Below are 27575 nucleotides of genomic sequence, written 5' to 3'. Positions count from 1 at the left end.
GGGGCAGAATTCCCAGACAGGTATAGCAGAGCCACATAATGCAGAGGACTGTGTTAATTTACTTGGGTAATGGAGAAAAATCTTGAACCAAGTTCTTCTAAACCCTGTAATAGACTCAAGTAGAAGCCCCAGATGAGACCCAGAAAAAAAGATTTTTGTGTATCATACAAAGCTTCCAAGGAGGATGGCTTTGTTCCTTGTATATTTTCCAGAAAAAATACAACACAACAGGATTTAATCTGAGACCTATTCAAACATCCCACAGCTGGGTTTCCCCAACTGGCATCAAATCTAGTTTCCAGATGAGGACAAATCTGTGTGCTTCTCTTCCTTTTCCCTCTGAGGGATTCTTTCCATTAACACTCTGCCCCTCATCTCTGGAAGGAAATACATTTGAAAACTCCAAATCTACATATGCTCTTAGGCATCCATTTGAATAAACAGTCTGAAAGTTACGGATGTTCAAATTAAACTTCTTCTAAAGAAATGGACAATTAATGTTTAATATAGTAGGAGCTGGAAAAATATATAACACCACAAAAATCACAATTGTTAGAGAGATTCTGAATCTGTCAGCCCAGGGGCAAAGTAATTGCAGGAGTGATGGGGTCATGGCCTGAGATTTCCAATTTCCCAGAATGCATAATATAGTAGTATCTCATTAAACACTAGATGTTATGTTGGGAAGTCTAGAAAGTCCTTTAAATCACAGTGACCTCCAGAACAGGTAGTTTCTTAAAACAGCCGTGCCTCCACCTCTCACATGAGACTGCCAGGACAAAATCAGATTCCCAAATAAAAACAAAAAAAACAAAAGCTCTCCTGATCACACCTTCTCTGGGATTGCATATATCAGAGAAAAAAGGGGAGGCTTTCCCTGTGCTGAAACGTAAGACTAGGAATGAAGTGGTAGAGAAAGGAGAGGGCTGCAGAAGGGGAAGTTACTCACCTTGCAGTAACTGAAGTTCGAGAGGTGTCCCCCTGTAGGTGCTCCACTCTAGGTGTCGGTGCATCCCGGCACCGCTGATCAGAGATTTTCGGTAGCAGTGCCTGGTTGGGACACAGGTGCTCAGTTGATATCTCCCGTCTTGTTGGAATCTTCCTGAGCCCCTGCATCCCGCACCCCCCTCAGTTCCTTCTCTACCGTGGAGTGATTATACTAGTACTCCAAAGTAGAGGGGAGGATGGTGGGGAGTGGAGCACCCACAGGGACACACATCTCAAAGAACTTCAGTTACTACAAGGTGAGTAACTTCCCCTTCTTCTTCGAGTGCTGTCCCTGTGGGTGCTCCACTCTAGGTGAATGTGTAGCAGTACCCACTATGGTCGGTGGGACTTTGGAGATGCGGCAGTGAGTACTGTATGGCCTACTATTGTGTCTGCTGTGGTATCTTGCGTGATAGCATAGTGTTTGGCAAACGTGTGTTCAGATGACCACGTAGCTGCTCTACAGATGTCGGAAATGGGTACGTTATGTAGGAAGGCAACAGATGTTGACATAGCTCAAGTGGAATGAGTGCTAATGCCTTCGGGAGGTTGAATATTTTGAATACGGTAAGAAGATCTGATGCAGTCAGAGATCCACTTGGACAGATGTTGTTTAGAGATAGCCGTACCTTGCGATCTTTCGGTGATGGAAACAAAGTCGTGGAGATTTACGAAATGGCTTAGTCCTGTCTAAGTAAAAGGTGATTGCTCGCCTGACATCGAGAGTATGCAGGGATGCCTCGCATGGAGTCTTGTGAGGTTTGGGATAAAAAGTAGGCAAGTATATCGGTTGGTTAAGGTGGAAGGTGAATACCACCTTAGGGAGAAATTTAGGATGTAGTCTCAGAGTGACTGTCTTTGGAGAAGATTGTATATGGAGGATGGGCCATCAGGGTGCTTATTTCACCTACTCTCCTTGCTGATGTTATTGCAACTAAGAAAGCTACCTTCATGGACATATGGAGAAGAGAGAAGGTAGCCAAAGGCTCAAATGGAGGTTTCATGAGAGCGTGAAGAATGAGGTTAAGATTCCATGTAGCTGCCATTGGGTAAATTTCAGGGTAGAGATTTTGCAGGACTCTGAGAAATCATTTTATGGTGGGGTGGGTAAAGAGTGAATAACCGTTTAACAGGTCGTGGAAGGTGGTAAGTGTCACCAGGTGTACTTTGATGGAGCTGAGCGAAAGTCCACACTGTTTTAGCCTCAGGAGGTAGTCTAGAATATTAGGGAGGGTCACCGTATTGGGTGTTAAGTGATTACGTGAGCACCAGAGGGCGAAACGCTTCCACTTCTGCAGGTAAGTTTTACAAGTGGAGTCTTTTCTACTGTGCAGGAGGACGTATCGGACTTGCTCAGAACAGGCTAGTTCATGGGTTTGGAACCATGAAGGAACCAGGCTGTCAGGTGGAGCTTTTGGAGCTGTGGGGTGAAGAATCCGCCCATTGTCCTGGGAAAGGAGATCTGGCCTGTTCGGGAGAGACCGTGGATGACGGGAGGACATGCAGAGTAGGTAAGGATACCACATCTGTCTCGGCCAAGCCGGGGCAATAAGGATGACCCAGACCTTGTCATCTACTATCTTCCGAACAACGCTGTGTAGCAGAGGGATTGGTGGGAAGGCGTAGAGGAGAGAGTTGTTCTAGGGGATGGGGAACGCGTCTCCTAGGGATGCAATCCGGAGTCCCGCTCTGGAGCAAAACAGCCGACATTTTCGATTCTGGGGTGTGGCAAACAGGTCTATTGACGGGGTGCCCCAGAGGAAGAAGAGCTGTTGAAGAATTGCGGGATGCAGTTCCCATTCATGTTCTGTTGAGAAGTGTCTGCTGAGTGCATCGGCAGTAGCGTTGTGGCAGCCTTGTAGGAAGGAAGCGATGATTTGTATTTGATGTTGTATGCACCAATTCCATAGTCGGATGGCTTCCATGCAAAAGGAATGTGATCGGGCTCCCCCTTGTCTGTTGACGTAGTACATACACGCTATGTTGTCTGTTAAGACCCGAACAGATTTGTTCTTTATGAGGGGAAGAAAGTGAAGGCATGCTCGCCTCACTGCTCTGAGCAATAAGAGATTTATGTGTAGGTGTGTCTCTGATGCGGACCACTGGCCTTGTGCCCTGTGTCCCCCTAGATGCACTCCCCAACCGCTTAGGGAAGCGTCCGTGGTGAGCATGAGCATTGGGGATCGTTGCTGGAAGGAAACCCCCATGCAGAGGTTTTCTGGTCTTGTCCACCAGTGTACGGAAGCTGAAACATTGGGAGGAGGAGCTAGCAGCGTTCCTAAGGTGTGTCTGTTGGGTTTGAAATTGGAATTGAGCCAGCCCTGAAGACATCTCCTGTGTAGACTGGCATGCTGGACCACGAAGGTGGTGGCTGCCATGTGACCAAGGAATTGTAGACAGATTCTTGCCTGTGTCCTAGGACGAATAGAGAGCGTGCGTACGAGCTGCGTGATAGCGAGGAATCTGTGATATGGGAGCGAGGCTCTGCTCTGGATCGAGTCGAGGTGAGCTCCAATGAACTCGATTTGTTGTGTAGGTGTCAGGGTGGATTTTTGGATGTTTATTTGGAGGCCTAGGCTGTGAAAGAGGGAGATGGCAAAACAGGTAGCTTGAAGTGTCTCACCATAGGAGTTGCCTTTGACGAGGCAATCATCCAGGTAGGGGAAAAGCGTGATCCCATGTTTGTGGAGGTGAGCCACGACCATGGCTAGAGTTTTGGAAAAGACTCTCGGCGCTGTGGAGAGACCAAAAGGAAGAACTCTGTACTGAAAATGGTCATGACCGATTGCGAATCGTAGGAAGCATCTGTGAGCCGGACGAATTGATATATGAAAATAAGCATCCTGTAGGTCGAGGGCTGTGAACCAGTCCCCTTGATCCAGTGCAGGAATTAATGTGCCCATTGTGACCATCTTGAATTTTTGTTTCCTCACGAATTTGTTCAGTCGGCGTAGATCTAGTATAGGCCTCCATCCCCCGGTCCTTTTCTGGGTCAGGAAGTAATGGGAGTAGAATCCTTTCCCTCGATGTTGCATCGGCACAGGTTCCACTGCGCCTAGCTGGAGAAGGTGAGCCACTTCTACGCGAAGTAGGTGCTGGTGGGAGGGGTCCCTGAAGAGGGATGGGGAAGGGTAGGACGATAGGATATGAATGGGATAGAGTAACCGGACTGAACTATTTCGAGGACCCAGAGATCCTGTGTAATACGCTGCCAGGTATGTTGGAAACTCTGGAGGCGGTGGCCAAATGGGCAAGTAGGCTGTGCAAACAAGGGGTGGTCGTGCAGACCCTCAACCAATGTTTCAAAATTGTTTTTTATTCCCGGATGGATGGGAGGTGGTTGCTTGAGCTTGATTTTGTCTGCGCTTAGAGGTGTCTAGAGCGATTCCTATTTATGTCATATGGTTTGGATTGAGGCCGATAATAATGTTGTGTGCGCGGTCTTTGGTAAGGTTGGTAACATCATCTCCTGGGAAGAGATGGGTGAATACCCAGGGTGTGCAGTGTCGCTCTAGAATCTTTCATAGTGTGAAGTAGTTCATCGGGTTTTTTTTTGGAAAACAGCTTGTTTTTATCAAAGGGGAGGTCCTCCACTTTGGTCTGCAGATCTTTAGGGATGCCAGATGCAGAAAGCCATGAAGATCTACGCATAACCACAGCAGTTGCAGTAGTACGGGCTGCAGCAGTAGTACGTGTCTGCCGTGTCTGAAGAGGCTTGTAGGGCCGTTCTGGAAATCCATTGGCCCTCGCTCAGAATTGATTTAAAGTCCGCTCGCCTATCCTCTGGAATGTAGGAGGCAAATTCAAAAAGTTTATTGTAGTTATCAAAGTCGTAGCTGGCAAGGAGTGCAGAGTAGTTTGCAATCCTGAATTGTACAGTGGAGGACATGTAAACCTTGAGTCCCAAGACGTCAAGGCATTTACAGTCCTTGTCTTGCGGGGTGGGCCGATATTGTGGCTGTTTTGTCCTTTGTGAGACTGCATCCATGACGAGAGAGTTCGGTTGTGGGTGAGAAAATAGGAAGTCAGCATCCTTAGCAGAAACAGTATTTACGTTCGGCCTTTCTGCAGGTAGGTAATAAAGAAGCTGGAGTTTGCCAGAGAGCGTCATCTGGTTCCAGGAGTGCTTCATTTGTAGGGAGCGCGATCTTTGAGGGTGCAGAGGGTTGAAGGATTCTGAGGAGTTTGTGTTGTGTCTCCTGAACCTCTTCTAGAGGGATGTCTTGACTGAATGCCACCCTCTTGAAAAGCTCTTGAAATTGTTTACAGTCATGCACGTTCTGTGGAGGCGGCGGGGGGGGGGAGGCGGGTGCCGTCTGGAGCAGGTGGAGAATTAGGGGTCAGTGAGTCAGGATATGGTTCGTAGCTCACATTCTCAGGAGGGGGTTCAGGTACTGTAGAAGTGGACGGAGCCAGAGATTGAGGCACAGAAGCAGGTAGTGGTTTCGTGGAAGAGGTCTGAGGATGAGTGGTAGGAGGATGTGGCCAAGGGTACCACTGGGACCAAGGCATAGGGTAGGAGAACCCAGGTGCCGTCCACGGGAGGGCAAAGTAGGGAAACTGAGGCTGGTGGCTGAGGGTCCGGTGGAGGAGGAGAGGCAGGTGGGGAGAACTCCACCTGCTGCTGTAGATCGGGTTCGCTGTCAATGATGGTAGCCAGTTCAGGTGGTGAGTGCGGCTGTTTGAAGCATGAGCCCTGCGTATCCAGGAGTAGAGAGTTAAGCTCAGGTGGCACTGATAGGTCACATTCAGTGAGGAACTGCTGCTCCTGCTCCCTGGGCTGCGCTGAGCCTGGGCTATGCTCTAGCGCATTAGCAACTGAAAGAGGAGGTGTCAGCGGTGCCGCGGGTCTGTTGGAGGTGCTCTGCAGAGGGTCCGCTGCTGGGGCAGGAGGCAGGCTTGGTGCCAACATTCTTCCCGGCACCAGGGCAGAGCGTGCAGTCGGCACCGCGGCTATTTTTAGCGCTGAGACACTCGGTGCCGCGGAGACCTTCCCGGTAAGGGAAGTCGGGTTCCTGCCTCTGCGGTCTGTGGGAGCCGCGGCTGAGGCTTTAGAAAGGGCTGAGGTGCCTGCCTGTGGTGCTGTCAGCACAGAGGGTAAGGATCTTGCAGGAGACCCTTTACCCTTGTCAGAGTCTCTCCCATGAGACTGCTGTGCCTCTTGCCTCTGCTCCAAAGAGGGTGAAGCAACTCTCCCCACTGGTTCGGATCTGGCTGGGGAGCGTGTAGGAGCGGGTTTAACTTTCCCCATCTCCGAAAGCGGCTGCAGGGATTTTTCCATCAGACGCATTTTAAGTCGCAGGTCTCTGTCGCGCCGAGCCTTTGACTTGAGGCTTGTACGGTGGAGGCACTTTGCGGGAATGTGGGTTTCCCTGAGGCACTTCACACAATGTGAGTGCCCATCAGACTGTGGCATGGAGTCTTGACAGGAAACACTTTTTGAATCCTGAAGCCCCTGGCATTGTGAACTAGAAATGGCAGGGGAGAGTATCTCAGCAGGAGACAAGCCTGAAGCGAAAAGTTTTTTTATTTTTTTTTAAACTAAGTAACTAACTATGTAACTACACTAAAGGATGGGAAACTGGGATGTAACTAATAATTATTTCTATATTCTTTGATACTTTTTTCCTACAGAGACCAGGGAAAAGTAGCAGCACTGCCCCAAGTCCCATCTTCAGCCTGGGGCGGTTGAGAAGGAACTGAGGGGGATGCGGGTTGCAGGCGCTCAGGAAGATTCCAACGAGATGGGAGATACAACTGAGCGCCTGTATCCCGACCAGGCACTGCTACAGAAAATCTTCGATCAACGGCGCCGGGACGCACCGACACCGAGAGTGGAGCACCCACAGAGACAGCACTGAAAGAGGAATGATGTTTCAGAAATTGGTGGAGGATCAGACAGCTTTTCTGAAGTCAAGGAGAGTTTGGTCTATAAAAAAACACGTTACAAACAGAAAAACATACAGACTCAGAAAAAACTAGCAACTCCCCGAAATTCTTTTGCATCTGTGAGAGTCCCTACCCTCTCTTTCCTCACCATAAGGGAACACGTTCTTGGTAGCCAAATGATTTTTGTATCCTTGTATGTTCTTTTGGTTGCATTTCAACAGCTCCTACCTATAACCAGTGATTCTGAGCAGCACTGCTCATCCTTAAAGCCAACAGCCACTGGGCCTGGACGTAAGGGTCACCTTGGTTGGTACCCCACTCCACATCTTTCACGTATGATTATTGTACACTACAGCCGGAGATTCTGGTACAGCACAGACATGTTATGGCTGGATTGTGTCACAGGTATTGTCGAGGACCACCACTATGATGAAAAGTAATCAGGCTCAGGCTGTCTCCCTTCGCTACTCCTAATCATCTAGCCAAAGCAGGTGTTAAGTGACGAAATCAAAATCATAGTCCTCCCACAGCCACTTTCAAGGAAACAGCTCCCACCAATACCTTGGCACCACTGTGGACAATAGTTTAACAGCAGACAAATGAGACAAGAAAGCTGGTCTCCCTTTGCCCATGCCCTTCAACTGATGATAAATTTGTAGATGCAACCGAGTCCCTAGTGCTGCCTACTTAATCCGCCTGAAACATACCACAAGAAGAGAGGAGAATGTGTGTGATGGAGTTGTCACTCTAGTTTGGTCATTGCAAAACCAGAACAAACGTGGGCATTATGCCAACCTCCTCCCAGCAACCCCAACACAAAGGAGAGGGCGGCTGGCTATACAGCAGACCCAGAATAAGCAGTGCCACCACATATCTGGGAAGCGTGAGTGTGAGCCCTGGGGTGGCTATGTCACGCCCAGGGTACAGACACCCACAAGTATAGACACAGTAAATAGATTTGGTTTATTAAGGCTTTTAATATCACTCACACCCCTATACATCCACAAGCCCAGCCTAAAGTGCCAGTTCCATTTTCACACCCATCTTGCTTTGGTATGGGATCAGCATTGGGCAAGCTTCCTCCTTCAGGAACCTCGCCACCTGCTCAAGGGGAAAGAGGAAGGGAAGGTTAGAAAAACAAATGGGTTCTTCTCTGTGCTTCATTCAGCTCCAGCTTGTGGGCCCAAGGTCTCAGTCTCACAGACCCAATCACCCAGCAAATCAAGGATCGAAGACTATGGGGGAGATAGAAGGGAACTGAGATGGACAGAAAAGGGAAGGGATGCCTTATGTAGCTAAGAAAGTGGTAACCCCTCCTTCCTTTAGAAGAATGGGCAGAGATCCAGTCCTGTAGAGGAAGTGGCAGAGATACAGAAAGTGGATTGTCTCAGACACATAAAGGGACATGGTTTGGATAATTTATGGCATGATGCCCCATAACACCTTAAGCTGCTTCCTGCAACCTCACCTGCTGGGAAGCACGTCCAGTGAAGGAGGTAGGCTCCAAGAGGCTCTCCAGTTGTCCCTGGATGGGGCTGAAGTAGGGGTCAGCACGGATCCGAGCAATGAGGTCATTATCCCCCCCTTCCTGTTTCACAACAGCAGCTGCCTGCTGGGAAAGAATGCGTATCTTCTCATGGCAATCCTAGGGGAAAGAGAGCCATCATCATGTTACTCACAGCACACCTCAAGCCAGCTGACTCACTGGTGCATGGAGGGTAGAGGTTGGTCATAGGCTGTTTTATTCCATAGCATAGGAATGAAACAGCTAAAGTTTGTATCATAGCTATTTAAGGCCAATCACCGCTTCACCACAGCACAGTGTGCGCACACATGCGCTGCACAGTGCATCCTTTAAACTTTTCCCCCTGAGGTGAAGGGTCTGAATTATAAATACATTCCTTGTTTAATTATACTACACCCACAAAATAAGATGGTGAACTCTTTCCACTCCCTCAAGCCCTTCCTTAGGGACACACTGTGGGATACTTTTAGTAATTCTAACCCATCTATGGTCTGTTGCTGGAAAATCATCATGACTGTTACCAAAGCATTCTATAAACTGGGCAAGCAGGAATTCCTTATCCACCACTAATTGCCCCTGAGGTGCAGGGTACATTGCAGAAGTTTAACAGCACAAAACATTCACAAGTTTGGAAAGGAAGAGAAGAAAACTGTCCAGCTTAGCAAGCAGGGAGAACATAGTTACCCAAAGTGAGTTAAGGTTTATTTGGAAAAAAAAAAAAAAAAAGGGCCCAAAATATCCCCTCCAAGGAAAATACTACAGGATGGGGCACTGGGGGAGGTAACATCCATAAGGATTCCCTTAAAGAAATGCCCCTGAATGGAAAAGGCTGTGCCAGCCAGTCTCCAAACCTAGGAAAACCAATGCCAGGCACGGGTGTCTGCACAAAGACCCTGTACCTCCACACTGGCCCTCATCCCCACCCATGTAGCTCCAGTGGAGCCATGTCAACAGACTCCACCAGCTGTGCTTTCCCAGAACCCTAAGATGATTATTTTTGACTAATGCCCTTCCCACCCCCATAGTGCCAATGGCCCGCTTGCTCCTCCAGTGGACCGCTCAGTTCCCCACTGCAGATCTAGAGGGCACTCTATATGGGGTCCAAAGGTGAGGGTGATGGTGCCAGCACCATATAGGCAAATGAGTCCCCATCTCCTAGCTTGGAAAGAGAAGGTCACCCCTGGTAGGATCTGTGGGAGATCACTTGGATTAAAGAGAGCACAAAAGCAGAACAAGTTGAAGTTAGTCAAAGGATTTAATGGGAACAACAGGAGATTTTATTATAACTGTATCTAACTATAGCTAAATAGTACTCGAGAGAAGGTAGGCTCACTAATAAATAAGAATAAAGTTAGCTCCAAGGGTATGTCTACACTGCAATTAAAAACCCAAGGCTGGCCCATGTCAGCTGACTCAGGCTTGCGGGGCTAATTGCAGCGTAGATTTTGGACTTCAACTGGGTTCTAGGACCCTGCCAGGAGAGAGGGTCTCAGAGCCTGGGTTCCAGCCAGAGCCCAGACGTCTACACTGCAATTAAACAGCCCCTTAACTTGTAATTAAGTAAGTTACAAAAAGCAAGTACACTGGCCCAAGCCAAACTGGAGGGGAGAAGTGTTCAGGAATGTCTAAGTGAGTTAGGAACACAAGTCCAACTGAAAGCTCCTAACTCACTTAAACAACCTGAAAATCCCACTCACTATTACCAACCTACAAGTCTAATTTCTGTCAATAATAAAACGGTGAAACTAATATTTAGGGGGAAATTACTGTCTAGAGGCAAGTGGAAATATAAGCAGCATGAATTTATTAAGAATGAATCCTGCCAAGCAAGCTGATTACCTGATTTAGACTGAACTACAAAGCTAGTGATGATGGGAACATACAGTCATGGTGTTTGGATTGTATTAGAATATTCAGTAACACTTGCTGTGAGACAGAGACTCAAATCAAATGGATCTGATATGAAGCCTGTCTCCTAGATTAAAAACTGGCTGAAGGATCGTAAAGAGTAATGAAAAAAGCAATATATTGATTTTGTGGGGCAGGTATCTAGGTGTCACCTAGATGGGCATTCAGTACAGCCTTATTTAGCATCTTCATTATAGCAGTAATTTCCCCCAGCGTTTTCGTTTACAAAAGGTATTCAATTTGTCATACTTGTTCCAGAAACAATCGTCCATCCTGAACTAGGTGCCTTTGCAACAAACAATTAAGAATTACAGTCTGCTGTCATAATCTAATGTAATAAATAATGGACAGCTCGCTACATCATAGGTGGATAGATATCCCCCCCACAGAGCTTCTAACAATGAATAAGAATTCCCCCAAGCTGCTCCCTTCCCAAATGACTGGGAGAAGACTGGCCCTGCAACATAATCATAAGATTAACAGCTCTGGGCTCTGGTAGACCAAGGAGTTGCCAACGGAGAGAGGGAAAATAATTCCAAATTTTTATATACCCCCATTCCTCAAGAGTATGACGCCTGGTAGTGAGCATCAGACCCTCCTAACTGGGTACATACCTGGCGATTACCCCCTGCTTTCACCATGGCCATGATGATATTCTCTGTGGCCATGAAGGGCAGCTCCTGTCGGATCCGCCTCTCAATCACCTAAAAAAATGAAAAGAAACAGACACTACCACACTGGAGTGGACAATCAGTAGATCCGATCAGGTATTTCCTGCCATACTCCTGCCCCATGGTGCCCCAAATTGTACAACAGGGAAAAACAAAACAAAAGCCACCTTTTCCAGACCCAATCTAGAAATAAACATAAGACTGAAATGTTGAAATTTCATCCTAGCTAATGTTACTGCAGGTGTGAGTCACATTCATGTAATTGCCTACACTTTCTTGAATCTTAGTAAGAGAGCTCGTTCAACCATATCCTGTGGCAGCAAGTTCCACAAGTTAGTCGTGTACCTCAGAAAACAGTATTTTCTTTGATCTGTTTTAAGTTTGTTGCATTTTAATTTCTTCAAGAGCCCTCTGATTTTTGTAGAGCAAAGAAAAGTGCCATGGTGAGAAACTGGACAGCGTGGCTCGGCAGCCCTTAGGAATAATCACTGAGCCAGCAGATAAGAATTCAATGCTCTGAGTGGGATGGCTTCTTCTGCAGGCTCGCAGTGCTAACGGGGATGCAGGACTGCACATAAGTTCTGTTACTTTACCTTGGGGTACACCACAAGTCCTTCGGAGATATTCTGCAGCGTGCTCAGTATGATGTCAGCTGTGAGGAAAGCCTCAGCCAGACACACACGCCTGTGAAACAAATGTAACCGGGGTGTCTGGGTTAGCAAAAAAGAATGAGGCAGCTTAACTCAACCCCTAGCACCTGCACATGTCTCTCTAGATGGCAACTCCCCCACCCAACAGCCAGAACTATTCTTTATAGGCACTTCCTGTTGGGACAGGCCAGAACTGGGGAAGCTAGGAGCAACCTACAGCACCTGCTGTTGGGACAGGCCAGGACAAGAAGAGCAGTGTGTTACCATTACCCATGGCTACTGCACCATTCCCAGGTACTGCTGTTCTCCTTTTCAGAGGATCTTTACTGTGTAAAACATTGATTATTGCCTTACTCAAAGAGAGAAGTCAGTTTACAGCCTCTGTTGCTGGGCTCCTAATGTCATCTAATGATGTTGCTTTTCATAAAGCGGTGTCTGCCAGCATGAGATTCAGAATTGAGGGATGTAGATTAAAAATACTATATTCTAAATATGTCAGTGTATTGTTTCCCTACAAGCCCTTTCTAAGCACTGCATTGAGTGAGAGGAGAACATTTACCCCAAACCAGTTTTAAGCCTCTAAAGCCAGCCTCTTCATTTATTTCATCAATAACTACGATTTCTCTGCTCACTACCCTCCCCCTGGCCAGCTGTGGAGCACGTGGATGGACCTGTTCGCGCTGTCATCCAAGGTACGCTCAAACCACTGCACGGAGGCTGTATGGAGTGGATTCAGGACCAGAGTCATCAGGTGGCGAGCCAGGCTGCAGCAGCGCTCTGAACGCATTGGATTCCTCTTGTAAGGCATGGCGCTGGAACCTGCAGGCAAGAAAAATATGGGGAGAGGGGATGGTAAAAAGAGAGCAGGAGACAAAACACACAGAAGAGGAGATATCAAAGATACTGGCCTTCCCAAGAGGGGAAAAAAAAAAAATCCATCGTTCACTTTTCAGTCTGATTCATACTATGCTGAGCCACAAGGTGGGAGAGGTAATATCTTTTATTGGACCAACTTCTGTGGTGAAACAGACAAGCTTTTGAGCTTGTACAGATCTCTTCAAGCTCAAAAGCTTGTCTCTCTTACCAGCAGAAGTTGGCCCAATAAAAGATATTGCCTCCCCCACCTTGTCTTTCTAATACTCTGGGACCAACACTGCATCATACTATGCAGGTCTTTTCGAAACCACCTCCCCCGAACCAGAACTGTATCTGTACTTGCAGAGGAGAAAGTGGGGGCCTTAACTCCTAACCCTGGAAGATTACTTTATCAATATAAAAGAAATAAATGAGGATGAGCTACTTTAGTGTGCTGTATTTTGCATGTCTGCTCAATGGCCTACCCATGAAAGTCAGCAACCTGCAGCGACAGTGACTGAAAGTCTGAGGATTCAATATTTAAAAAACGACCTGTCAATATTTAAAAAGCCTGTCGCTCTAGTATGGCTGAGGTAACTGACGTGGGTGAGGACCAAAAATGCTGACTCATCCTAGAACATCAACTTGGGTGGCTGGGCCTTCTCAGTTCCAGCTTCACAGCTCTGGAGTTCTCGCCCCTTCTCTATATACATCACAGCTACATCAGGGACTGATTTCAGTACAAGGCTCCAGCCTGGTTTTACTCTTCCAAGTTTGTTAATATACAAATGACAGCAATACTGAGCCAATTAACTTTAATGGGAGTGGAGAGTGCGCCGCTCCTCTCAGAATCAGGCCCTCATCTGTGCTGGGGTGGGGAGCAAGGGCATTATTATTTCTGCACTTTGACTTATTTGGGCATAACATTGGATTTTGCTTGTTAATAAATTGTTAGACAGGCACAGACAGATTAAAAAAAATTAACTTTTTAATTAAAAGCAATTTATGCCAGTGACATCACTATTGTTGCTGGGATGAAGGCGCTGGTGAGGAGATCACCAAGACAAACGAAAAGATAAGCTAACTGGAACATGTATTACGAACTAATATCTGCCACTCTTACCAATCTGGTCTGTCTCGAAAGGCTCCTCTATCTCCTTGAGGTTGGCCAGAAGGCGGATGTCAGTACAGATCTAAAAAAAGCAACAAGAGCAAATGAACAAAGCTGTTCTCACCGGTATTAGGTAGTGTGTCTGAGGACACTGTGTGTTTATGTCCATGGAGTAGCTTGGGGGAGAGAAAATAATTCCCTTCAAAAAGCGAGCAACTCCAAAATTAAGGCTTTAGACTTCTTATGAAAAAATTAAGGTTCAATCAATATTACAAATTAATCACATCAATATCCACATTAGACAACCAGAAAGCTGCAATCAGGTTTCCTGACAGGGTAGCACCTCAGAGAAGACAGAGGCCAATTTCCATAGGGGTTGCAATTTTTCTGAAACTTCCTAATTTATACTTAAAGAGCTCAAGTCAAAAGAATCGGGAAGAAGGAAAGGATGTTTGTCCTACTGAGATATGACAGGACTCCGTAACAGTCAAGGGAGAAAAGATAAATTAGTAAACATTGATACATAATTTAAGTCTACATTGTGCTTAAACACTGAAATGTTCACTGACCAGAGAACACACAGTCTAAATAAGACAGGATAAACTACCACAAGTCAGAAGTGCAGGCAAGGGAGAGTGTGGGGATAATCAAAGAGGAAAAATCCCACAAGGACGTATCTCCGCGAGAGAAGCAATTCAATGGGAGGAACGTACTGAGGGAGGAAATGGTGAGATTTTAAAACATGTTCCATTAGGGAGGGCATTTATTCTAACTGGATTAGCCTTAACACAAATTTGATTGCTATCTTGCTTGGGATCTCCCCCCTTAGAGTCTTTCTAAGTGAATTCATTTTACTTGCTGTCAAAGTTCCTTCCCCACTCTGAACTCTAGGGCACAGATGTGGGGACCTGCATGAAAGACCCCCTAAACTTATTCTTACCAGCTTAGGTTAAAAACTTCCCCAAGGTACAAACTTTGCCTTGTCCTGAAACTGTATGCTGCCACCACCAAGCGTTTTAAACACAGAACAGGGAAAGAGCCCACTTGGAAACATCTTCCCCCAAAATATCCCCCCCAAGCCCCTTTCCTGGGGAAGGCTTGATAATAATCCTCACCAATTGGTACAGGTGAACACAGACCCAAACCCTTGGATCTTAAGAACAATGAGAAAATCAATCGGGTTCTTAAAAGAAGAATTTTAATTAAAGAAAAGGTAAATGAATCACCTCTGTAAAATCAGGATGGTAAAATACCTTACAGGATAATCAGATTCAACACAGAGAATCCCTCTACGCAAAACCTTAAGTTACAAAAAGACACAAAAACAGGAATATACATTCCATCCAGCACACCTTATTTTACCAGCCACTAAACAAAAGGAAATTAATGCATTTCTAGCTAGATTACTTACTAACTTAACAGGAGTTGTGAGGCTGCATTCCTGATCTGTTCCCGGTAAAAGCATCATCCAGACAGACGAACCCTTTGTCCGTCTCCCCCCTCCAGATTTGAAAGTATCTTGTCCCCACATTGGTCATTTTGGGTCAGGTGCCAGCGAGGTTATCTTAGCTTCTTAACCCTTTACAGGTGAAAGGGTTTTGCCTCTGGCCAGGAGGGATTTTATAGCACCGTATACAGAAAGGTGCTTACTCTTCCCTTTATATTTATGGCACATGCCCTTTGCACCACACTCAAATAAGAAAACAGGTATGGGATTCTCCTGGTGCTCTGATATCTGAGACAAAACATCCAGTGAAGAAATAGTCTGGTAGAGCAGAGAACATTTAAGCACTGAACTCCAACTCACGTTTCCTGTGGAAAGTGTTCTGCATCAGGATCTCCCTCCCCAACCCCCTTAGATTGACAATGTTTCCCTTCCATACTGAGTTTGGAGACAAGGACCTCACCTTGTGTATGGATGCCGCTAGACTGGCTAGCACAGATAGGACTTCAACATCCACTTTGCGGCTGTAGGTCTGCCCTGTGACGAGATAAGCTCTGGAAACAAAAACCAAAGATAAAGCCCTCTGGACACAAGCACCATTAAAATAGGACTGAGTGAGAATGCGCGCTGCAGGGGCACAAATGCTGCAGAGCTCTGCCTGGCTAACACCAATGTGTGGCTTGACCTGCAATACTTCACTTGACTTCCTGGCTTCTCAGTCACATTTGATGGGACACTTGATTCATGCTGCTGTGCTCCTTGGGCTGGCATGCAGGCGTGTAGCGACAGGGGAGGAAGAACAGGAGCCCATACTTTGACAGGGTGAAAAACGTGTAAGGGAGAAAAGTAGAAACAGAGACCTAGCTGGGAGGTGGAGTTTCCTTCGCAGAGCTACATTGTGGAGTGTGGGTTGGAAAGGAACAGAACCAGGTGAAAGTGCTCTCTAAATGTAAGCCCAACAGAGTGGAAGTTAGTTAGCTGGATAGAAGAACCTGTGTTGCTGTGGACAGTGGGAGAAGGTGTCAGGCTATTAATTCTCCTTGGCACATTTTAGAGTTCAAGGTAAGCAAGCTTTTCACATACCGCTTAAATCCCGCCTTCACAGTCACCAGCCTGTCCAGCTCCTCCACCTCAGGAGAAAAAACAGACAGGAACCTCAGAAAGTAGTGATTGAAGCGTCAAACATGCAGCGTTTAAGGGATACTGACAGAGGACAAAAATGCAAAGGCTTCAACTCCCCCTCCCTTCTGAACCCACTAAGAGCTCTGCCAGCACACCTCAACCCTGTCCTGAAGCACCCCCACCATTACAATTCTGCTCTCCCAGAGCTCTGCCAATGAACCTTCATAGTGACCCACTGTGTCCATGCTTATTTGACTTTGTGGGGGAGGAGAGGGTCTAGGGTCGATCTTCTCAACCGGCTTACTCGGAATTTTGACCACTGGATTGATGACTCACTTTATCATGATCTCCCTCAAACAGCTGCAAGAAGCTGGCTTGGGTGCCAGTGGTGCCTTTTACACCACGAAATCGCAAGTCGTCTCGAGCCCGCTCCAGGTTCCGCAGGTCCATGCACAGGTCCTGGATCCACAGGCAGCAGCGTTTCCCCACTGTGGTTAGCTGTGCAGGCCTGAGTGTAACCAAGGCAGATTGTCATTGTGTCACCACCTGCACACAGTCTTTGCACAGCCTCGCTAGGAAGGCAGGCACTCAGATACCAGTGTAACAAGAACCATCATGACTCCTTCCTATCAAATCTGAAGGGTCTGAGATAAGAGACAGTAACGAAGGAACTGAAAGGCCAGGTTATGGAAAAGAGATTTAAAAGCTAAATATACGGACATCTGGGAGCCAGTGGGGGATGGTGGTGGTATAGTTTTGCAGCTCCTTTCCCCACCTCCTGAAATACACAACCAGCATCGAGCGAATAGCTTCTTTAAATCAAATATTCATCAGATCTTATTCCACAACTCTTTAAATTTAATACCATTATGGATGCTGGTCCATCTCCAGACTTCCTGCAACATCCTAGAAAGCAGAAGTGGTCAGACAGTCCTCTTGCAGCCAAAATGGCTGACCAGGGAGAGGCCACCCCTCTGACAGGAGATTAAATTATGGACTAGCTAAAACAAATTGCGTGAACAGACTATTTTAAGAAACCTATCTGAAGACATAAGGGAGATCAAATACATTACTAGTACACATCAAGCTAATCTGCAAGGCTTGGCATTAGGACTAGAGGAAGCTAGAATCTCCTTGTTAGAAGACACAGTCAGTACTATGAATATAACCTAAAGGAAGAGGAAAAAACTATTAAAGCACTACATGTAAGGTTAATTATCTCAAGGGAAGATCATGGAGAAAATCTGAGAATTGTAGGTTTCCCACAAGGGCTGGAAAAGGGAGGCGTGTGGAATTTTTACCCAACATGTGGCCAGTGCTTTTCTCTCCTCTCTCTTGATCAGAACTTAGATACTGAGAGCCCACCTCTCCTTTGCATCCAAACCCTCTCCAAATGCAAAGCCCCAGGCCAGAATTGTAAGATTTTAAACATGCAATATTAAGGAACTCATTCTTAAAAAAGCCTCTGAACTGAAAAACCTAACATGAAAGGGACATAGGCTGATGATCTTCCTTGATTACACTAAGGACGTGGTGCAAAGAGAGGACTACATTCAATAGATCTATCCAAGCCATAGAAAATACAGCCAGGATGCATTAAAACAACATTAGCAGATCAGTCACTGCAGTGAGAGAATTCAGTTCTCAATCTAACAACAAACTGTACAGGGCAAATCCACCATTTTATCTCCTCCTTCCCAGGTGTCATTTCTTTGAAGTTCCCTGGTTTCACCAGCAGAGGGAGACAGCTGGGGAGCAAGATGGTGGGGACTAGGATCTCATGTTTAACTGAATTATGCCCCTGCTGGCGCTCCAGCTGGACTCGGAAAGCAGGTACGGGTTCCAGCTGCTGCTGCTGGGAAGCTGGAGTGCTACAATAGGGCCACACCTGTTTTGCCTGCATCTACCCTACCTCCCTGTCCCTGATGATTCCAATGTACTGGGGTACACCCACCTTTGAGACCCTGACTCCAAGTAAACAGCTTCACCCGATGTGGGGACTCTTTACATGCATGGATTGGCAAGGCTCAACAGAGAAGTGTGATTTTGTTTTCTATTAGAGGCATCTTCCCTCCCCCTGGAACCTTTTTCAACCCCCCCTTGCATCAACAGTTTTACTTTCCATCATCCCCATTTAATTTTCTATATTTCAGGTTTATAGTAAATCTGGAAATATTCAATCCATTTCCCCTAAACCTACAGGATTCCAGATCTAAACAATGTAATGAAGATTTCAGTTTAAGGATGAATCTTTTCAATTCCCCAACTGTAAAGAAATGTGATCTTCTAAAATGTTATCCAAGAAGAAAGAAAAGGAGGACTTGTGGCACATTAGAGACTAACAAATTTACTTGAGCATAAGCTCCTTTTCTTTTTGCGGATACAGACTAACAAGGCTGCTACTCTGAAACCTATCCAAGAATAGTTATTATTGCTGGGTACGATTTACCACATTACTGATAACGTGTTAGTATGAGTGTCAGTTTTTTTCAGTAATATTAGTTCAGGTTCTTTTCTTTAGTTTTTATTTTTGGAAAATGAGTTGAAATATATGTTATGCTGATTTACATTGCTGATGTAATTAACTATTGAGCAATGGCATTCACACTATAATCCAATGTGGACAAAGCTCTAGTGGGAAAAGTTTAAGAACTGTTCTGCTTATGAACTCATCTACAGATAATTCAGTTATGCCAGAATATGATTATTTAAACTACTATAGACTTGTTCTTCAGTTTAGATGCTAATCTTCCTTCAGAAACCATGCCTCCCCTGAGATGAAACTATTTATTCTTTAAAAAGTTAGAAACAATCTGGTTACACCCTGAGTGTTTTTTTTTTTTTTTGTTGGGGGTGGGGTGTGTTAGGAGAGTGACAAGGCACATGTTCGTAAGTCCTCCTGGACTTATTCAAACTGAAACAGGACCTAAGTTATGTATTTTTTATTATGTAGTTTTGGAAAACTTAGAAAAACTGAGAAAAAGAAATGATCAATCTTTTAGCTTCACTGATCTGTCTTACTCTGTCCCGTTTCCATTCCCTTTCATGTCCCCGGTGTGGTGAGGGGGAACTTAGATATAACTTTCCTAGATCTGGAATTAACAATGGCCCAAGCAATGACACTATTCAGGCACCTGATAGAGAGATATTTGACCTAAAAGCACTCTTTAGGGCTAATATTATATTTTGTGTTTCTTGGAACATCAAAAGGGTCAATCACCCATTAAAAAGAAAAAGAATTATCACTAATCCAAAAACAGTAAAAGCAGATATTATCTTCCTATAGAAAACCCACCTTAATGGCTTGGAGGCAGAGAAATTTAGGAGAGAACGGATGTTTAACAATTTCTCCTCCACAGTCAAAGGTCCAGCAATAGCGTTTCACAAAAAAGACTCAATTTACAAATTCTAGATGTAAATAAAGATAAGGAAGGTAGATTTTTTGGTGGTGAAGGCTATGATCTCTGACTCTATATACCCTAATTATTGTATGATTATGTATATAGATCAAATAAAGATGATCCAAATGTTTTTAAACAAGTTTTTTCCAAAATTAATATTCCACTAGAACTAATCATCATAGCAGGAGATTTTAATGAGCTGTCTGACACTTTTTTTAGATAAATGAGGCCGGCCCCAACATATACAATCACATGCTAGAAACACTACAGAAGATTATATGGAAGAACTGGGGTTAAAAGATGTATGTTGGTTGCAGACCACCACAATGAAAGATTTTGCTTTTTTTTTCTCCCCACATTCCACATATTCACACACAGATTTCTTAATAATTTCTATGATTCTGATGTACTCACTGCTTAATAATGAAATCAAGTCTATCATGACCTCTGATCATGCACCAGCGTTACTACAATTTTCCCTTCCCAACACAAACTGGACTTGAAGAAGATGGAGACTGTACTTTTTCTTTTGAAAGATATAGTTCTGAAAATGTTTGTCACTGAAGAAATTTTATTGTTCTTCAAAACAAGTGACACACCAGAGTGATCCTGATCCACCCTAAGGGATACACTAAGTTTTTATTAGGGGCAGGATAATTTCCTACTCAGTAGGTAGGAAGAGAGCTAGCTAGGATTGGCTCCTGGAATTAACTGAACGACTTACAGCTATGGATTTAGAATGTGTCAACTACTCCTCTGTAGAGCAAATATAAAATTAGAGACTTAAAGTTGGCTTAAGTTTGGTTAAAGAAATAACTAGCAAGTAAAAGAGAGGCCTTGAAAGTACTGAGTGGTAAGGCCACAAGGAATGGAGCAGGGAGCATGTGTGGGTCAAAAAATAATTAAAGAGATAAAAAAAAGTTTCTAAAAAGAAGGCCTCTGCCTGAGAGGGATGACTGCAGTTCATTTTAAAGAAGACAAACAAAATTTTCTTAAAAGGAGACAACATGGCCTTTCCCACTCCATATACCAGTGTTAACTTAAAAGTAGGGTTGTCAATTAATCACCGTTAACTCATGAGATTAACTCAAAAAAAGAATAGAGATTAATCGCAGTTTTAATCGCACTGTTAAACAAGAGACTACCAATTGAAATTTATTAAATATTTTTGGATATTTTTCTACATTTTCAAATATACTGATTTCAGTTACAACACAGAATACGAAGTGTACACTGCTCACTTTATATTATTTTTTATTACAAATATTTGCACTGTAAAAATGATAAAAGAAATAGTATTTTTCAATATAAGTACTGTAGTGCAACCTCTTTAGCTAGAAAATGCAACTTACAAATGTAGATTTTTTTGTTACATAAAATTGTACTAAAAAAACCAAAACAATGCAAAACTTAAGAGTCTACAAGTCCACTCAGTCCTACTTGTTCAGCTAATCGCTAAGACAAAACAAGTTTGTTTACATTTACGGGAGATAATGCTGCCCATTTCTTATTTACAATGTCACCAGAAAGTGAGAACAGGCATTTGCATGGCACTTTTGTAACCAGCATTGCAAAGTATTTGGCATTGCAAGGTATTTACGTGCCAGATATGCTAAACTACAGAACCCAAACCACCAAAAAAGAAAATCAACCTTCTGCTGGTGGCATCTGACTCAGATGATGAAAATGAATACGTGTCGGTGCACACTGCTTTGGATTATCAGCAGCATGGATGCATGTCCTTTGGAATGGTGGATGAAAAATGAATGGACATGTGAATCTTTAGCGCAGCTGGCATGTAAATATCTCGTGACGCCAGCTGCAACAGTGCCATGTGAACACCTGTTCTCACTTGCAGGTGACATTGTGAACAAACTTTTTGTCTGAGCGTTTGGCTGAACAAGCAATAGGACTGAGTGGATTGTGGGCAATAAAGTTTGACATTGTTTTATTTTTGAATGCAGTTATTTTTTGTACATAATTCTACATTTTAAAGTTCAACTTTTATGATAAATAGACTGCACTACAGTACTTTTATTAGGTGAACTGAAAAATAGTATTTCTTGTTTTTTACAGTGCAAATATTTGTAATCAAAAATAAATAAAGTGAGCACTGTACACTTTGTATTCTGTGTTGTAATTCAAATCAATATTTGAAAATGTAGAAAACATCCAAAAATATTTAAATAAGTGATATTCTATTGTTGTTTAACAGTGCAATTAATCACGATTAATTTTTTAAATCACTTGGCAGCCCTAGTATAAAGTAAATAGACTGACTTCAGCACGAGCCAAATTTGCTCATTTTAGACTCAAACATACCGAGAGTCGGGGGAGAGAGCAGGGAAAATTCTTACATACAGATTAAAAGTGAGAGGTTGAAGTCTCGAATAGTATCAATCAAATCAGAACAAGGGCAGGTTATTGCTAATCACAATCAGTGATCAATTTTTGAAATTCCACCTGACCCAGAAGAACTGAATAATTTTGTTAAAACTCTTAACCTCCCACAAATCTCAGAAGAGCAGCTGGGCAGGCTGGCCTCTCCTTGCAATCAGAGGAAATAATCAAGGCCAGGAAAGAACTGGGTCTCGGCAAGACGCTGAGCCCTGATGGCCTACTGATAGAATTCGATCAAAGTCTCAAACAAATTCTGGTCCCTAAGCTGTTCTACATTTACAAAGATGTACATTACCTCCTACTATGAGGTAAGCACTAAATACTGTACTAATTAAACTGGGTAAGGAAGCGCAAAAGTGTAACAGCTATAGATTCATCTCTTTAATCAATACGGATATAAAAATACTTTCAAAAATATTGCCTAAGAGGCTTGAAAAAGTAACAACGGATAGGGTTCACCTCAAATCAGGGGGGATTTGTTAAAGAAGGCATGGTTCAGATAACACATCAGTTGATTAATGTTATGGCATTCCATCAACATGCTACAAATTCCCATGCAATCACTTCACCCAATGCAGAGAAAACCTGTGACAGAATGAACTAGCAATATCTGTTTCTTACCCTGGATACATTTGACTTGGGGAAACCCTTTATTTCATAGAGCTGTTATGTTTCAATCCCAACTCTTGTACCCTAAGAAACAGCGTAATATTTCCCACCTTCGATCTGTTTTAGGGAAGTAGACATGGATGCTCCCTCTCCCCACTCCCATTCAATCTGGCATTAGAACCACTTGCAGTACTAATTAGGGAACACCAAGGTATTCAAATCAAATCAGTGGCACTGCTATGGGTACCAGCATGGCCCCACAGTATGCCAACATTTTTATGGCTGGCTTAGAACAACGCTTCCTCAGCTCTCGTCCCCTAATGCCTCTACTCCACTTGCGCTACACTGATGACATCTTCATCATCTGGACCCATGGAAAAGAAGCCCTTGAGGAATTCCACCATGATTTCAACAATTTCCATCCCACCATCAACCTCAGCCTGGACCAGTCCACACAAGAGATCCACTTCTTGGACACTACAGTGCTAATAAGTGATGGTCACAACCACCACCCTATACCGGAAACCTACCGACCGCTATGCCTATCTACGTGCCTCCAGCTTTCATCCAGACCACACCACACGATCCATTGTCTACAGCCAAGCTCTATGATACAACTGCATTTGCTCCAACCCCTCAGACAGAGACAAACACCTACAAGATCTCAAGATCAAGCATTCTTACAACTACAATACCCACCTGCTGAAGTGAAGAAACAGATTGACAGAGCCAGAAGAGTACCCAGAAGTTACCTACTACAGGACAGGCCCAGCAAAGAAAATTACAGAATGCCACTAGTCATCACCTTCAGCCCCCAACTAAAACCTCTCCAATGCATCATCAAGGATCCACAACCTATCCTGAAGGACGACCCATCACTCTCACAGATCTTGGGAGACAGGCCAGTCCTTGCTTCCAGACAGCCCCCGCAACCTGAAGCAAATACTCACCAGCAACCACACACACCACACAACAGAACCACTAACCCAGGAACCTATCCTTGCCACAAAGCCTGTTGCCAACCATGTCCACATATCCATGCAGGAGACACCATCATAGGGCCTAATCACATCAGCCACACTATCAGAGGCTCGTTCACCTGCACATCTACCAATGTGATATATGCCATCATGTGCCAGCAATGCCCCTCTGCCATGTACATTGGCCAAACTGGACAGTCTCTACGTAAAAGAATAAATGGACACAAATCAGACGTCAAGAATTATAACATTCAAAAACCAGTTGGAGAACATTTCAATCTCTTTGGTCACTTGATTACAGACCTAAAAAGTGGCAATTCTTGAACAAAAAAACTCCAACGAGAGACTGCTGAATTGGAATTAATTTGCAAACTGGATACAATTAACTTAGGCTTGAATAAAGACTGGGAGTGGATGGGTCATTACACAAAGTAAAACTATTTCCCCATGTTTATTCTCCCTCCACCCCCCCCCCCCGTTCCTCACACGTTCTTATCAACTGCTGGAAATGGCCCACCTTGATTATCACTACAAAATGTTCCCCCCCGGCTCTCCTGCTGGTAATAGTTCACCTTACCTGATCATTCTTGTTACAGTGTGCATGGTAACACCCATTGTTTCATGTTCTCTATGTATATAAATCTCCCCACTATTTTCCACTGCACGCATCCGGTGAAGTGAGCTGTAGCTCACAAGAGCTTACGCTCAAATAAATTGGTTAGTCTCTAAGGTGCCACAAGTACTCCTTTTCTTTTTGCGGATACAGACTAACACCGCTGCTACTCTGAAACAAGGTATTCAAGGAATCAAATCAGGAACTCTGGTGACAAAAATCCTTCTATATGCAGACAACATCCTATTTATTAAAAACCCAGGTCAATCTATTCCAAATATTACAAACGATAGATAGCTTCAGTAAATTCGCTGGCTACAGGATTAACTAGGGTAAGTCAGAAGGAACGAAGATCTCGTTAGATCTAGCTGGAAGTAGCTCTCCTATAGGGACATTTAGATGGCAACAGACAAACCTCAGATGGCGTGGCATCTTGTTCCCTAAGGAAATTAAAAACATAGTCAAGGTTAACCTAGCCCCATTAATCATGCAGTCAGCAAACGTTTTAAACAGATGGAAGGCACTACCCCTCTCCCTTCAGGGGTGGGGGTGGAGGAATGATACTTCCCAGGATACTTTTTATTCTGAATTCCCCCCTTCCCACATATTCCTTTTATTTTACTGAAATCGACAACATGTTCAGGTCTTTCTTGTGGGTGCTTGTAACAAAACATCCTTCCAAAGATAGAAGCCCTCTGTCAATACAGGTTGGTTTAGATCTCCCAACTTCACCGTTTACAGGAAGGCAATTTTTAGCCAAGCAGCACAGTGGTGTGTTCTCTGTGCTGTACAGCCCCAGACTCCAGCTGGAGGCAGAACTGGTTGATCCTTTACCCATTCCAATGCGCTGCACTCAGATTACCACAGATTCCCTAAAGAGCAATTACCAACTGTTGTGGCAGCCAGAAATACTTGGCATACCACTTTGAAATTTAAAGACTCCCCCCCCCCCCCCCCCCCACCCACCTTCTATATACCAAGGCCTCTATCTGAAGTAACTTGAAACTGTATAAAACGCAACCCCATCATTTGGCCAGATGGATTTGAAAAGGGATTTTGACCATCAATTTATTGAAAATAATACTTTCCTCCATTTTACAATATTAAAAGGAAGGTTTGGTCTAGAGACTAAGAAGTGGCGGCAGTATAGCCAACTCAAACATGCTGTCTCCCACCTGTTTCGCCCCAATGCCTGAGCTACCCTGACCCACCTGAACTGCTTTAATTTCTCCAAATATTATCCAGATTGCCAAGACCAACGGCAACACTATATATACATACTTGGCCAGCAAATTTGAATTAAACATGGATTCCCTAAAAAAGAAATAGAAGGAGGAACTAGACCAATTATTCTCTGCTAATGGAAACACATTTTAGTCAGTGCTCCGAACTGCTCTTTGAACCTCCACTTAAGATTAATCCAGCAGAAAATGGAGGCAACACTGGACACCTCTCACTGTTCAAAACAGGTGCCACTAAATCAGACAAATGTTGGCACTGTAATTCAGCAGATGCTAACTTAACCCATATGCTCTGGGAATGCTCCTATCCCTGTATGTTTTGGGCAGAACTTAACTGCAGAGTTATTTTTTTCCTATTAAATAGAATTGTGTTACAAGCTAAACGTACTACAAAAATGGAAATCAAAAAGCAGCCAACAACTGAAGAGTAGAGCACAGACATAATAAGCTTGGCAACTACGGGAAGAATTGTATACTGAAAAAATTCTCAGATATGGAATGCTTTCCTGTTAGTATCTGAATGATCCTATTAACGGCATGGGCCCCACTCTGAGTTCCCCCTCCTCACCATCTCTATCCCCTTCTTCTGAATGTTGCTTCTATTCTTTACCTTATTTTAATAATTTTACTATAACTAGTTGGATTTTTATAATCAAAATTGTTTTCGTAAATTGTGTAATACAAATGGTTTATAATTTAACTGTTCAGATTATATATAATTAAATATTTCAGGTAATGGTTAAGGTTAGGTAGCAAATGGTTAATATATTATGAGAAGTTCTTTATAGTTTGTATGTTTTTCTGTGTGTGGATATTTTAAAAATGTAATAAAGAGTTGTTAGAAAAATAAACTAAAAATGTACATCTTGCCTAAGTGACAACTAAGAATATGATCACAGCCAACAGGAATTTGAAGGGGGCAGACAGCAAGGAAGAAGAATGGTTCACTGTATGCACAAGAGGGTATGAATTGGATTAATTGAATTCAACTGACCCAAGAGAAAATTCACAATGATTATCAGGAGACATTGCCTAACTGCAAGGCGTATTAGATCACTCTTTGGAAATTACTGAAACGCCATTGCTTGTGACATTTAAAACTAGCCAGGGCAGTGGTATGGAGAATAAACTGGATGGAGAAATCTTGCATTAGCTGAGCAAGAAGGCAGACAAGATGTAACTTAATAGGTTTCCTCCCCAGCCCTCCCAAAAATCTTCTCAGTTCCATGATTCTGTCTTCCATTCACAAGGAGTTACTTGGACAGAAATTTGATCTACTTTTAAATATTGTTGTACTGATGGTGGTGTATACTTAAGTCCACCTATCCAGTGAATTCTCCATTTCCTGTGACAATTTCCAGAAGATTTAAAAAAAAAAAAATTGAGTGCTCCCCCTGCTGGATCTGTGGCAATGGTTCAGTAACTATTCCCAGGACTATGCTTGATATCAATAATACACACACAACTTAAGCTGAGCAAATACAAGAGACTGGGGGGTTGGCAGGAGAGGGGGATGATGTCACACTGGCCCTTTCCTAGTTCTGATGTTCAAGGACAGCGATGACATACATACACCAATACTCACCAAAGACACTCTTTACCTTAATATGAAAGCACTGAGATAAACTTATTAGTTTTACTATAAGCTATTAATAAAAAGAACAGAGATTTAAGTGATACTAAGTAGAAAAAACAAGGAAATGGTTACAAACAAAACATGCTTTTCAGTGTCCAAGACTCAATTTTAGCAAGCTATAATCTTTGTCTAAACAGCTTTCTCACTTACATCAAGCTACCAGCATCTCCAGCCCTTTCGGCAGAAGGATCCAAAGTTAACAGAATCAGAGACTGCTATCCCCTTTGTTCCCTATGTGATAGATAAATAGAATGTCTTTTTGCTCTCCTTGTATTTCCCAAAGTCTACTGTCGTTGCCTGAAGAGCCAAGAAACCTCCCTGGGGGTTCAGACTTTCATGTGTCCCTCAATGTGCTCACCAGGCTGTGTCTGCCACCACTTGTTAGCTTGATTGCTTTGTTTACCTTATATGTAAATGTACTTGCATTGTCATCTGCCTGTAATCAAGCCAGGCAGATCCACATTCCTTTGTCGAAGGCAGATTTGTTTATTCACTGCTTCCAAAACATATTTCAAGAACTTATTTCCAGCATA

The 27575-nt window shown here is 43.9% G+C and overlaps 1 protein-coding gene across 3 annotated transcripts in view; it reads right to left on the bottom strand.

Moving 5' to 3' along the window:
* Positions 1 to 7833: 7833 nt before the first annotated feature.
* Positions 7834 to 27575, bottom strand: part of ADSL (adenylosuccinate lyase) — a 46989-nt gene continuing 27247 nt past the window's right edge. For all 3 annotated transcript variants that reach the window (XM_037882129.2, XM_043543827.1, XM_037882138.2), the window contains 9 exons: positions 16499 to 16670; positions 16124 to 16170; positions 15504 to 15594; positions 13609 to 13678; positions 12302 to 12449; positions 11574 to 11664; positions 10924 to 11013; positions 8345 to 8521; positions 7834 to 7977 (listed from right to left, as the gene is read on the bottom strand). In XM_037882129.2, the coding sequence (XP_037738057.1) occupies positions 7891 to 7977; positions 8345 to 8521; positions 10924 to 11013; positions 11574 to 11664; positions 12302 to 12449; positions 13609 to 13678; positions 15504 to 15594; positions 16124 to 16170; positions 16499 to 16670 (973 nt within the window). In that variant the 3' untranslated portion in view covers positions 7834 to 7890. The remainder of the gene's footprint in view (positions 7978 to 8344; positions 8522 to 10923; positions 11014 to 11573; positions 11665 to 12301; positions 12450 to 13608; positions 13679 to 15503; positions 15595 to 16123; positions 16171 to 16498; positions 16671 to 27575) is intronic.

Source organism: Chelonia mydas, chromosome 1 (assembly GCF_015237465.2).
Source record: "Chelonia mydas isolate rCheMyd1 chromosome 1, rCheMyd1.pri.v2, whole genome shotgun sequence".
In the NCBI taxonomy this organism is placed as follows: domain Eukaryota; kingdom Metazoa; phylum Chordata; order Testudines; family Cheloniidae; genus Chelonia; species Chelonia mydas.
Note: the sequence above shows the minus strand (reverse complement) of the source record. Positions and strands in the feature narration are given on the sequence as shown.